General features: G+C 40.7%; 1 protein-coding gene across 1 annotated transcript in view; it reads left to right on the forward strand.

Annotated features, from left to right (window-relative positions):
• The window catches only part of LOC119653458 (nuclear pore complex protein Nup88), a 339096-nt gene that overhangs the window by 173523 nt on the left and 151084 nt on the right, over positions 1 to 14489 (forward strand). Inside the window, exon 2 of the mRNA XM_038058069.1 lies at positions 11696 to 11865. Coding sequence (XP_037913997.1) covers positions 11696 to 11865 — 170 coding nt within the window. The remainder of the gene's footprint in view (positions 1 to 11695; positions 11866 to 14489) is intronic.

Genomic DNA, 14489 nt, shown 5'->3' on the forward strand with positions numbered 1-14489 from the left:
GCTTTAGAGATGCTCTGTGTGACATGGAGAGCTCTATCCATGGAGGTGCCTGCTTTGCTAGGCAAGTCTAGCCACATCTCCTTGAATGTTTGCTCATCCATTGCTTCTGCAGACCATCCTGGTGTTCTTTTGGATTTCGGGGTGCGGGTTTTCTGCCTTGTCGCTCCTTCCTTAGTTCAAAGGTGATTGCGTGGTTTTCGCTGTACGTGAAGTCCCCACTAACTTGCCAGGACATGTCACGTGCTAACGCAGGGCTGACATAAGTCAGATCTACAATTGAACCAGTTCCTTCTTTCCGATAAGTGTTTTCATCGCCTTCGTTGGCCAGAACTACATCCAACTGGGCGAATGCTTCTGATAAGCACCGCCCCCTTTCGTTGGTTTCTTTGTTGCTCCACTCGATAGCCCACCCATTAAAGTCACCGGCTATTACCTTTGGACCTCGTCCCCTTGCGCCGTGAACAAGATCGTCTAATAGGTCTTCAAACTCAGGCGGTGGGGCGTAACAGCTATTTACGAATATACCACTTATTTGTACCCACACAAAGGCACTAGCCGCTTGACCCATGCTATATTGTATGGCTTGACGACCGCATGCCCATATCGCAGCTCCACCAGTCGAATCTAGTACCTTTTGTCTAGTGCTGGTCACGAATTTTAAGAGTGTTTCCTATATTACCAAATATATTTCTAACTTATTGCTAAGAATAAATTCATGAATGTACTCACCTCTTCGATTGGTGTCTCTGCTTCCCCAGACTTCGTGATGGGCGTTGGCATCGCAGCCGCGGCGAAGTGGTAACGCCCTCCTCTCACAGTACTTCACCCCGAATTTGCCCCCGATATACCCAAGGCTGCTGAGCAAGCACTATCCCAATGTTCTGCTTGGAAGATTGTATGATAGTGACGTTGTTGAGATCAAAGAATTTGTTGGGAGTATAGATGGATACAACACATTCGAAGTCAAGAGGATTTTCAATAAACTTATGGAAAACTCGTGGCATCTGCGGAAAAAGTTAAAATATTCAAATGACAGCCAATGAAAATAGTGCGATCTGGATTTACACAGGAGTCCTATTTCTGGGTTGTACTAATCAATAATTCAAGCTCGTTCTTACACACGCTATCGACTAAAGAGTTAATGTTCAATTCAATGACCATATCATCCATGGTCCAATGCCGATACGTGGATCATTGTGTAGAACATACTATGAGTTGCCAGGATTTATCGGCAAACTGTTGAAGGATTCTGATTGACTGGTGGAATTGGACCACCACTGTTTGTGGCCAACAATTGCGACGCCCGAATTTACGAGAGTTTGTTTGGGATGAAATCATCCTCTTTTGGCCATTTCTCTTCATCACAACTCTAAAGAATTTTGGGCACTTTCTGCAATCGACGAGCTGGTTGCTAACCTCGCAGTTGATGCATTTTGGACTTTCACCCACTCACTTTTGGCATTTACCTGGGCTGAAATGAAATGAATGTCTCAAGATTTAACGTAGCGACATTGAAGTTATCATTCGGAACGGTATGGTTTGAGCGACTATCAGCTTTTACAGTGCAAATATCTTTATTAACGATCCATTCACACAGCAAGCTACTCATTTTTTAAAGGTCGCGCCAAACGTAACCAATCACAAATTGATATGGTCTAGACCACGAGTGATAAGTTACGTAGTCTTGGCCGTAGGTGTAGTTTAGGTGAGGGAGGTTGACTTTGTTTTTCATAAGAAAACTTCGGGTCACTGAGACGTTCTCCTTAGTGCTAAGTAGGATTTGTTGGTTGGCTGGTATTTCCTGATTTTTTAACCAAGGGGTTTTAGGGCGCCGTTTGAGAAACAACTTTCTAAGTAGCCTTGACAATTTTTTGTTGAATCATCACCAAAGTATATATATAAGTGCAAAAAGGGGGCTTTGATGTTTGCTGACAACTTAATTTTAGTGTTAAAATTGTTTTAACAATTCTAAATTTTCCCCATTGGTTACCTCAAGGGTACAATCTCTACCTTGTTGTAATTAAAGTCGAAACCAATGCGAAAGATTAAGACTAAACAGTTGTCAATTGCTCGTTGGCATTTGTTGAAACTTCAGCATAACTTTCTTTTCCTGTTTTCCTTTTTGCTCTAAATGGTCTGGTCGTTCGAAAAGTATTTACTATCGGGGATTTATTGACTGCTATTTGATCCAGATTTATATGACCAGAAATTGAAGGTAGGGAATCCTCTATTCTGCTGGATTATCTGTCAAAATATGAAACTTTACTGTGCATCAATAGTATCCGATTTGCTGTCACTCTAAAGTTTATTAGCTATCTCTATTAATCCTTTAGAGCCATACGTTAATCCATGAACTGTGACCACAAAGCCAAGAAACCTATTATTGTGCGAATTGATGGCAAAATAACAAGATCATGGACCATCTCCTCCAACAGTTTCCATTCACACTTTATTACAGAACAAGCGAAAGGAAAACGCATAAAATTGGGTGTGCAGGCAAAAGAGCGCGGATCTCTAACCAACTAAGTAACAAGCCAGAAGCCACTTATTTCTTTTGGAAAACTTCTTAAGCCATCACAATCATATACCTCGCGTAATAAATGTTTAAGATGTGGAAAGACACCAAAGTTTAGCAATAATATTCCAAGTTTTATTGGTGATAATTAGTCGGGTAATACCACGGACGAAATGTGTGAAATAGTGGGGAGAGTCCTGGAGACAAGAGAGAAGTGATGCAAAGCGTTCATGCCCGACCACTATTGGGTTCTGGAAGATGTTAGTGTATGGGATGGAATTAACTGAGGAAAGTGAAGTGAGAATGGGGACACTATCCAACTATGGAGCAGGCAATCGAGACCTCATTAACGTATTTTATTATGGCCATCTGAATTTAAATGGAATTAAAGTGTAATTAGGCTTTGAATCCTAAAAATAGCACCAACGGCTAACTTTCTTTTCCACAATTTCATCACCTAGTCCCCCATATGAGCGTAAAAAATTAAACCAATATTCCACGTATCATACGGACCTTCCTCATTTCAAAGTGAAACTACTTTACATCCTCCCCCAATACCCTTCCATAATCGCCTCTTTTGCATAATATTCAATTGAATTCTTACTCAATTTTTTGGTATTATTCATTTCATTCCTAATAGACTTTGAACGATGATGCTCTTCCACTTTTCCATTCGACAGAGTCCTCCCACTCCTCTTCCTCATTTGTTACTTCCTTCCAAAGCGACGGTCTATAAAAATTTTCCATTCAAATTGACTGGAGGGCAAGTGTTATAATCAAGATGGAAAAAAAGCGACAAGGCAAACGAAACGCCAAGGAAGAGTGTGGTGAAGACAAGACGATCTCCTCCTAGTCCTCAATTTTTTCTAGACAATTTACAAATATATTCCCTTTCCGTTACCCTCCAAAACCGTCGAAGGCGAGACATCAGGAGAGCCATGATCCGAACTAGAACCAATGCCGAACGGTGTGCTGAGAAATGGTTATATAAAAGAATGAGTCGAGACTATTTGCATATTTTAAACGTAAAAATTAATCACCAATTTTAATTCTTTCTATTTATTCAGCGCGGATACAAATAACGTTCACGCGCAAAAGAGATGGACATACCGTGGAGTTGGATTTTTCTCAAGGGAATGAAAAATCAGGCATGGGATGAATTGGGTCGGGCTAAAATGACTGGTCATATCGGGAATGCTATTAGTTCCTATTTCGTATTATTATTTTTTGCTTTTCTACTCTGGCCGTCGATGTCTTAAAAAAGTTCGAGCCTATTATATTGTATCGCGAGCACATTTATTGTAATAATATAGGTAGAACGAGATGAGGGTGTGCATAATGTTGGATGATATCATGGTCCATAGGGTGAGTGATAGAATGTCGTCGTTTACCTCTCCCAATGGCTGTAACTTCAAGTCATTAAAAGTGATGGTGCTATAATCGGACGTTTTGAAAGATGAGATGAAGAATACAAGGGAGAGGTTGGGCCCTAGGTGCCAGTTTTCCAAACGAATCCGGCTGACATATACGCATTTCCGGGGCCAGTTCGCTGAGGCTTACGTTTGTACCTTCGTAAATTTCTTGTCCTCTAAAGTTTTTTGAGTCATATGTAAAAGCGACTTCGTGATCTTTCCATCATTCTCTAAGTTTTGATAATTGATAGCTTCGTCTGTTACCAAAAAATGGAACCTTTGTCCTCCTTTCCTAGTTCTCCCAGAAACCGTGGACAGTGCAACCCCCGTTTTCTCCTAACCAAAAATCTTCGAAAATTATAAGAACAAATCCATCCCTTAAATTGCATGGTTGAACGTCATACTATTAAAAAAAGTAGAAGGTTGTATCATCAATGGCGCTTCGGGGCAAGCTAAACTTCGAACCACTTTTTCCATCAGTTTTTTTTCCTCCGCATTCTGTTCATTCATCCTAACTTCCGCGGCTATTGATGAAATTTCCGTTAAGAGGCGAAAAAGACATAAAATTTAGACCGGTCGGTCGCCCTCTTCCGTATTTATCTAAGGAGATACATTTTTTTCCTTGTATACTCGCCAAAGCTGAGAAATTAGTAATTGTTATTGTTGTTGTTGTTCATCCCCCATCTGAAATTTGATTTGTTCAAGGTTTGATATACCTATTTTTGCGAAATTGTTATTCATGCTTGATGTCCTGTTGTTTTCTTTCGCGTATCATTAGGTACAACGATTTTGCCTGTTGGGAATTTGTCTTATGACAAGCGTTTCGAATTAAAAAGTTTTTATATTGGCACCAACGGTACAGGGATGAGGTCAATCACGTAGATATTGTCAATTCAATTTTGCCTTCGGCTTAGAAATTAAGGGTCTATTTTTTCTTTTCTTAATTTTTAGGTAGGTGTACGTATGCATATAGCCGGTAACCTGGCAATGTACACGTAATGTGGAAAGCAGGTTGCGAAAACCGTGCATGTGGGGTTTTGACAGCTGATAGCGGCCTCAACAAGTTTACTTTCTGCAAAAATGCTACCATGTCCAGTCAACCAATATAATGCGTTTATTCGTTCGAAATATTACTAATAGCAGGTTTCTGGAATCAAAATTTCATGATTTCCGTATATCTAATTTTTTTCCTGTCCCTGTTCTTTTTATTTCGTCAGGACTTTTGGATCCTCAATCTGGTGACATTATCAAGTGTCATTTGGTGTATCAGAGTTTGATTTTGACGTTTTGGATTCCTTTTCTGGTTCCTTTTGGGCAGAGCGTAATACAAGTAATTTTATGATGACACGACTATACATCGTAGCTCATTTTAGCTACTTGGGTTAGATGGAGTAGGGAATGGACCACGTAGTTTCATAAGGCGATCAAGGCCAGTCTGATCTGCCCCGCGGTTGCTGACAAAAGGGGTTACATCGTCCACGGCATTTGTTCAAAAGTTGCGGCCGAAGGAGTTACTCCAAGGCTTTAGTACTGATGTCATCAAAAGAATCACCTCAGGACGTTCAATAAACGGTGATAGTGTAGGATAGTATAACAACAGTAATCTGCCCAACACTCATGTAGAACACCACTTCAACAATTCCGATCCACCCTTTCCAGCGTAAAAATAATAAAAGGTGGGTTTCTTTATAACAGGCCGCAAGCAGAATAAAGGGTTCTTAAAAAAGTCAAAGTTTACTGTCCCAACAGTGTCTCGGGCGACCCAGGTGACGTCTAATCGCTTTACCATTATCGTTCGACCAAATAACAGGGGGATCCCCTAGGGAGTCAACAAGCGTCTAAAAATATATATTGGGAGTTTCCGAAAGCGGAACTAAAGATACAGAAGCGAGGAAGCAGCTTCACTGATTGCTATGTCGGCAAGGAAGCCGAAATCCAAAGCAATCGAAATCGGTGGATGGCCTAAGGTTACGAATATCATATTCGAACTGAAAAAATCCAGCGCAAGCAAAGCTGGCAGCTTTCCTAACCAAGTTGGGGAGAATGCCGTAAAAGAAGTTCAAAAACATTAGATCTATGCATTCGATGAATCCAAAGGAGAAATCTACATTGCTTTGAAGGAACAGGCTAAGTCAGAAGAACTTGAAAGGGTGGTACTGAAAGGGAAACGTCCACAATGCGATTGCCACTGGAGGAGGAATTGGAGTGGATGGGTTTTTGCTGTAAAAAAACCGACCTCACTAAATGTGGTCTTCAAATACTTACTTGGACATCGGATCAATATTGGTATGGGGACATACCAATTGGGATCCTAAAGATATATTACGTGAAAGTAAGGAGAGACTAGATAAGCGGACTTTCCAACGAAAATGGTAAATACTCGGAATTTAGAAAAGCGTTGAGTGCAATGAAAACAAGTCGGGAAACCGGAAGCTGGACGCTTCAGGTACGAAAGGTTTTGTGTATTTCTTAGTACGTAGCACGTAATGTATCCATATATTATGTGAGAGTATCCACTTTCGGGTGATATTGACATTCCTAGTCTTCAATTTTCAAAGAAGCAACAAATTTGAGGTATTATAACTTTGTTAGTAATAGTGCAATTTCCACCAAACTTGGTAAGATCATGCTCTATATTATAGCCTATATCACTGCAAAATTTCTAACCAATTACAAAAAATTGTAGTAATATACTATTATTAACTTTATTTAAACAGATATCGTCATGGAAGGTATTTCGGAGCCCAGGCACCCAGCCTCCTGATTTTTTTCAGATTTTTCGGTTTGGTAGTTTCTGAGAATGGCCCCCCTTAAAGAAGTGATCACTTTCAACCCCCGCGCTCCCCACCCTTCCAACGAATGTCAAAACTAAGATGGGCTTTGAAAAGTACTAATCGAGACCTTTAATTTGATACCCCACATGACTATATTTGATGAAAAAAAATTGTATACTCTCCTTTTGCATGTATGGGGACCCCCCCTTAAATTCGACGTAAAAGGATGTAATTCACTGTATGCGTGAGCGTTCACAGTTCCCACCTTTCTACCAAATTTGGTGTCAATCGCTGTAACCGCCTCCGAGAAAATGCGTTTGACGGACAGACAGACAGTCAGACGGACAGACAGACAGTAAACCGATTTTAATAAAAATGAAGTTAATTCAAATAAAACTGAATCACTCTAAGATTGCTACTTGTATCTTCTACTTTATGATCAATGGTAAAAAATTTAATTCAACCCCTACAGAAGCAGAGGATATTATATGGGTCAAAGATTCGACTAGTAAAGTGGCGAAATGGACGTGTGGTTGCTAAGCTATATAATACACCGTGAGTTAGTCGGCTAGTGGCTTTCGGCTACGGCTTACCATTTGAGAACATGCTTGATAACCATGTTCACTGATGGTTGTCAATGACTTCAATGTTTGGGTCCTAGAGCGGAGAGACAAACTCGAGGGGGCGTAGATAATTGGAAGTTTTTATAGAGTTGTAGATAATACTGCGCAATGGAGGTAATGCAAACATCTATCGGAAAGAAGCGTTTAGATGAGGTGTGGATCTGTCATTTTTCAGAGCTGCCCTGTCAAAAGGAATGCCCTGATACGTTAGCGAGGCATACGGCAGGCAAATTGCGTTCTGGAGAGAAGGACGTCAGATTTACTTGCAAAAGTTCTAGATGACCAATATTTCACAGAATATTCGCTAGGCTAACCAACCAAGTTACGTATCCGTACAGGAAAAAGTGTTCATGTAGCTGAATGTATATCACAAGCATGGGAAGCAACTATGCATAAAAGATGGATATTCCCTATCAGAAGATCCGACTAATAGCGAACTTTCCAACCTCCCCTAGGCTTACCGCCAAACCAGACGAATGGCGAAAGAAGACCAATTGGGGAAGAAAGAGCAGCATTTTAGGAAAGTTCTTCTACGACTTCCTTAAGTTGGACATCCAAAAACAAGAAGGGTTGTTTTAAGAACCTCTGCTCAAAGCAGATGAAAAGAAAACGCTCAAAAAAGAGTCTACGGCAACACAGCTTGATCCCCTCATCAAAGAGTGCTTGAAGAGAAAGAATGGGGAGTTCGATAATGATCTCATTCAGTTTCTCATAGGTCATGAATGATACTGCCGGTATCCGAAACTGTAATGCTGCTCCGGAAGACCCATAACACGTGTTCTGTCACATTTGTGGATTAAAAAAGAAACAGAGAGGAAACTAAAGTAAAATTGTGGTACTGAAAAATCTGATGCGGAGAACGCCAACATATCAGGAGAATTAGGATGCAATAAATGATCGGATATATGCATCAAAAACTGAGGAAAGTGGAAAATACCAGGAAGGCGCTGGTACGGAAACAAAAGAGAGACCTCTCTAGAGTGAGTTAATCGCGCCGCGTGATATAGTACAACAGATTACGGTGATTCCACATCTTTGGAGGCGTAACAACTCATTTTTGTGCGTAAAACTCCTGAACACTGGCATGTCGAGACCAGCGTCGCCTCTGTTCAGCAATTATTGTATTAAGCATATATCCTCCTACCACCAAAGATTTCCTTACCCCTGAAACAAACAGCAAACAGTACGAAAAAAGCTCTTGCAATCCAGAAATGTTACTTACTTTGCTAATTTCAAAGCTCTGTGTTGCTCTGTGAAATCGATAATGAGGAGGGGACACAAACGATATGCATCGGGATTTCAAGCCGCTTGCATACTCGGGAATCTCGAAAACCTACTCAATCTTTCGTCACTTGTATCACTTTCACTGTTCGCGCTATTATCTCTCCATAACTATCCCGTGACTTACGTTTTTACTTTCTCCCGCGTTTAACTCTCCCTTTTGCTCCCTCTTCAATACCCTTCTAGATGTAACTGTCGATTTGAAAAGCATTCCTCTCCTTATAACGTCCTTGGCTGAGTTTCTTATTGATAAAGTTAATGACATTGTCAGATCTTTGAACTCCTTAGAAAACAGTAAATGATACATTTCCTTCCTTATAAGCGAGATTTTGAACAAAAGTGTCCATGAGTGTTACTTTCCATACCTTTGCGGAAGGGGCCTTATTGTTATGTGACTTCCAGTTTCGTCCAAGGCAGAGCCAACTCATCAGACGCTGCTTCACATCTACCCTAAGGGCGGCGTGATCGAAATGGCTGCAAAGTGGTATTTGCTTCCTTATACAAATCCAAAAAACGACATGTGTATGAATTTTAACCAATTCAAAAATCGCCTAGTAAAATTGAGGCATAAGCCGACCGAGGCTAAACTAGATTCTGTTTAGGGAATTGAGGAAGTCCCAAGTCCGCCATCAAGTGGATGACGGCCAAGTTAGAAAGGAACTCGCTTCCACGGTATCGGTCCACACCTCCTCAGTCTGGCCAAGCACCCAAAATTCAAGTTGGCCTTATTATTCCCATTCTCAAATGTGGTCACCCTCAGAACTGCCGTCATGTTTCACTCTTCTCTTCCTGCTCCAAGCCCCTCGAGAGATAGAAATTGATTGATTGACCTCACACTTCAATTAGGGAATAAATGACGCTCAAAAGATGCTACGGACGCTATGGCTTCGGTTGTATAGCGAAACTAAGCAGTGCTAGTGGCAGCTCCAAAATATGCAGAATCTGGATCGGATGGTTGGGTTAATAAGAAGTGCATACCATAGTCAAATTTGAGGCACATTGTAGGCAGTAGCAAGTCCCCAGAGTATAGAAGAGTCCTCAAAGTGAATCCTAGAAATGACACAGAGTTTACTCTGGCAAAATATCAGCGATAAAGAAAACGATGGGGACATAATCGTCGAACCATTTCGGAATTGTGGCGGAGGCATTTGGACCAGAGGCCAAGTAGTGCTCTGAGCTTACAAGAACAAAGCCTTTCAGGAAGTAGTGGAATACCCGAAAGTCAAAGGCGAATCGAGTTCCAAGGAAGTACGAGTGAACTGTCCGAATGCATGACGAAAGCTTTGGAGGGGGACGGGTTTTCGCGACGCTTGAGCTCGATATATCCCTGAATAGCATAGCATCCTTTGTGGAGAACTAATGAAAAAGAGACTGTATGATTGCCCTATATTCCACAAAGGTAGTAATTAAGATATATGAAGTTATTTTCTTCGATCTGATCCGTCGTTTGATAATGAAGCTGAATTACTATCGTCACACATAATGATGTGCAGGTGATACAGCAGCGCCACCAAAATAAGATCGCCCAGATTACCCAGTAAGTCGAGGAAGCATACGATGCTACTATACCCAGAAAGTGACTGTCCCCCAGCAAGCAAACCAACTGCTGGGGAAATAATAAAATCACAACGATGTAGACCACATGCTTTCGGACAGAGAGTCTTCTGTTGAATTTCAGTGCTAGTCTGTGTCCAATTCGACAAGTGCGCATACAACCAATTAATAAGTAGGAACTACGAGAAATATGCTGGAGAATCAGAGGGAACAAGGCCCAGTTTGGATCTAATTCTCAGTAAAGGTTCGAAGCTGACAGTCACGGCTAGGCCAGCATTTTCGAGGCGTAATGAAACGAAGAAATATTTTTTGTGCAGCATAAAAAGCAAAAGTTGGTGTAACTTCCGAAATCTGATAAGCCACCTGAAGACCTATCATCACATCGCCTCAGCAGCTTTTCGATACATTGGTGAAGATGATAGAGAGCATCATCGGCTACAGGCTGCCATCTGAAACGTCAAGACCGACCTGACAAGAGACGTCACGAATTCCGCCAGGCGCCGTATTGGCTTTGAATGTGGGAAATGCGTTCAGCCCTTCATTCTGAAGTCAAGTTTAAAGTTAAGTGGCTGCAATAGCTGTTCGGGGGTATTTGATAAGTTAGGTCCAGAATTACCACTGCATAAGAACTTTCTGGTGTGTTACGGATGAGAGCTCCAGAAAGTACATCGTCACAGCACTAGCACAACAAACCTCGACACTGGATCCGCTGGTGGGAAATGTGATGTATAATGAAACATGAGTCCTGATACTTCTTGTTTCAGAAGTGGTTGCGGTTTTCGACTTTGTGGACGAATTGGCCGGGGTTTTTACCGCAAATCACCCAGGGTATGCAGAAGTTCAGACGATAAAGACAATGGAAACTATGAGGGGCTGGTTTACCCTTCCTGATGATAAAATGGAAATGGCCTTAATCAGGAAATGAGAAAGGAAAATACAGTCGTCAAAAATCTGAGAGTGATAATTGATTTAAAATTAAGCACTAGTGAGCACTTTGAGTGATAAGCTTACCAAGGGTAAGTAGGGCTACCGCCACACTTGCAAGAAAATTGCCAAATTTTGACTAGCTCAAAGTCCTTATAGATATTCTACTATGTGCGAAGTCCATCTTGGTAGAGGCGCTTCCAACCTAGGAGTAATAGTAAAGTAGATTCATTCAGTTTACCACCTGAGAAAACAATGAGAAGGAAAGCTGACAGAACTGGAAACACAAGGACTTAAAGGCAAACGCACCGCGTTAAATAATACCTGAAGAGTAATCCCATGGGGACAGGGCTGGAGACATCGGCAGTGGTTTTGAATGAGAGCGCTTGGACATGTGTTGGTGCACTGCAAATCTTCTCTAACAGGACGTACTTAGTTATCAATTTACAAACTATAGGTTCTTTTTTTTATCTATGCAGCAATGAGCACATCTTTAAACAATTTATAAATAATCAAAATCATGTATCTCATTCGAGTCAAATGCTTAAGATCATACAAACTTGCACAATCTTAACTTGAAATTTCAACTTACGTTACTTTTCATTCTTGCAGACACTTCGCCCGTCCAAACTACAAAACTTCATCGTGGATCGAGTGGTTTGCTCTCCCGAAAGTGACTTAATAGCTCTAGCCGGATCACGAGGTTTAACCATTCTTGAGCTACCAAGACGTTGGGGACCAAACGGTCAATACCTCGAAGGGAAGGAGCATATTATATGCAGGTACGTTAATATCTAATTATCCTTATTCTACAATTTATTGCTAAATTATTTCACAACTTTCTCGACTGGAGTCTTAAAATTCAGAACAAATCGCGCCAACCATACAATCCTTTAATGAGTACGCAATGATCTCTGCCACACTTAAATATGAGACTTAGAATTCGAAAGAGTCTGGAAACAACTCAATCCGTTACGAATACGATGCGGAACTAAAAAGACCAGAGTCAAAGAATTAACACAATTGCATTTCCATGCAAATTAGAATAAAGTTGAAAACATATTGTATCTGTTCCTACTGTTTTAGGGGGTATCATAATTATCATTGTCCTTTACGAAGCGATTTTTCCACGGCTGGCGTTCGCCATGAGAAGGTGTCCTGTTCTCCTTTCAAATGAGCAGAAAATATGTTGGTTATTTGAATATAGTCCAGATGTTAATTATATGCGACTATGGAGTTGTTTGGAGGACCAACTTTTCCCAGCCTCACTTTGGAATGTTTCGGACAATACCATTGTAATTATTCGAGATTTTGGAAGCGTCTCATTGAAATTCCTCCTCTTTGTCGGACACTATTTGTTGTAATTCATACAAGTTCATGATTTTGTGGAATTAAATCTGGAATGATAATGACCCAGGAAAGGATCTTGTGTGGTCATAATGATAATTTATTTGTTGTATATAATTTAGGAGTCCAGGATTGCGTGTCCTATGGATCTTAACGTAATTTGGTGTTTCTATTGAATCGTACTCGTCAAACAAATTCCAATTTTAAGCCCTTTTCGGATTGCAAGACAACGCTCCCAAAATTAATGAATCCAATAAAACCCTTTCAACAGCCTCCCTGCAACACCGTCCTCGCTGAATCTTCTAAAAAGATTAACAATTCATCTCCTAACACTTTCAACCCCATATATTAGCCAGGCCATAAATATAAATAATACTTAAACAATTTTTTCCATCTGCAGTAAATATAAGAGACACACTTAACCCCTTCTCAAGCGAGTAACATGGATATCCACTACTTAGAGTATGAGAGGCACGATGACGCTTGGAAGTGTGAGAAATTGGTTAACTTTCAGTTCATTTAAATATAACCCTTTCGGTAGGGAGGATAATATCCCTATACTACCTTCAACCACTCTGTCTTTTCTTCCCAACTATAGCTTGCCGCGGCATGGCCATTATAACGTAGAGTCTATCTTGAGGTTTGGGTAATGCTAGTCCTTTCCTAGATATTTCAAAGCGAAGATGGCTAATTTTTTTGGCATTGGACAAAAAGGGCAATATCTGAACCAAACTGGCAAATCTACGATTGCTGTTTGTTTTTTATTCGAGCTCTGTCACGGCAAATAATAAATAATTTTTAAGAGTTCATAACTTCTAATTAAGTAGACGACAAGAACGATGAAAAGTGTCTCTTTGTCCTCGACTTTTGCCACTTTTTTCCTCCGGTTTATACTTCCAGGATTTCTATAAAGGATTGTTGGAATTGTAATGGTATATTCGCGTGACCAGTCTGTAACTAATTAACTTATTTGTGGCAGCTAACATTGAATAACCATTTAGATCTGCTATTTGTTATTTTGTTTCACTCCAGATAAAGAAAGTGAGATGTAATGGGGAGAAAGTCGACAAGAAATATGAAAATTATAATGAAGAACCAAATGAAGCTGTTTATTATTGCGACAGGATATTTTGGGAATTATGCAGATCGTGGGTAGAATGGTTCCGATATGTTACTGGCCCGGTTAGCTGAAGATGGAGCTTCAATTATGTGATTTGGCATATTTAGATCGGTATGTTTCAGTCACTAACTCACCACATAATCCGGATCAGATTAGACGGCATATCTGGAATCGTCCATCCATATGCCAAAATTGGCTCCTCATCAACTGTGCTGTGTAAAATGGAAGCTCTAGAAAATACCTAAACTATCGGTATCGATAGTGGGGGTTTTATACTGTCAAAAGGATTCTACTGTATCAAAGTGGAAATTGAATGCTCTACCACCGACTTATCGTTTCCGTCCTCATATCTTTTACGCAAATCGGCAATTAATGAATCCAGAAACGAAAATTTCAAAGATAAAACGCTTCTCCTGCGCTGAACAGAAAGTACAATAGAACAAAGCTTAATAGGATTCAAAGGACAGCGTGTGCAGATACTACCGTGGCTATGTAGTCTTACCCAGAAGATATTCTCAATGAACACCTACGTGAGTCTGGATGTTGGATAGTGAAGCGCTACGGCCATGTGTGTGTGTGTTTGTGGTGGGGGGAGCCTCTGAGCACTCAGATCTTAGTGTTCCATTGTACTCAATTCCCCTGTCTAAAGGGATATCCCTAATTCGGTTATATATCGCAGGATTTCCGTTAGTGCTACCCACTGCAGTTGAAGCACATCAACACCAAAAATCTGATGTCTGATGCGTCCATAGGCATAGTAAATGTTCCGTGGATTCCGCTTCCTCATTACAGGATGGACACGTATCATCTTGGATAGTTCTTATTCTGAACATATGCCCAGCTAGTGAATTCAGGCCAGTTAGAATGCCTAGAAAACTTCTGCAAGTTTTCCTGTTTTTCGCAGGATCTTTGGTTCTGACAGGAAAAGTCTGGTGTGTC

Source organism: Hermetia illucens, chromosome 4 (genome assembly GCF_905115235.1).
Source record: "Hermetia illucens chromosome 4, iHerIll2.2.curated.20191125, whole genome shotgun sequence".
NCBI lineage: Eukaryota > Metazoa > Arthropoda > Insecta > Diptera > Stratiomyidae > Hermetia > Hermetia illucens.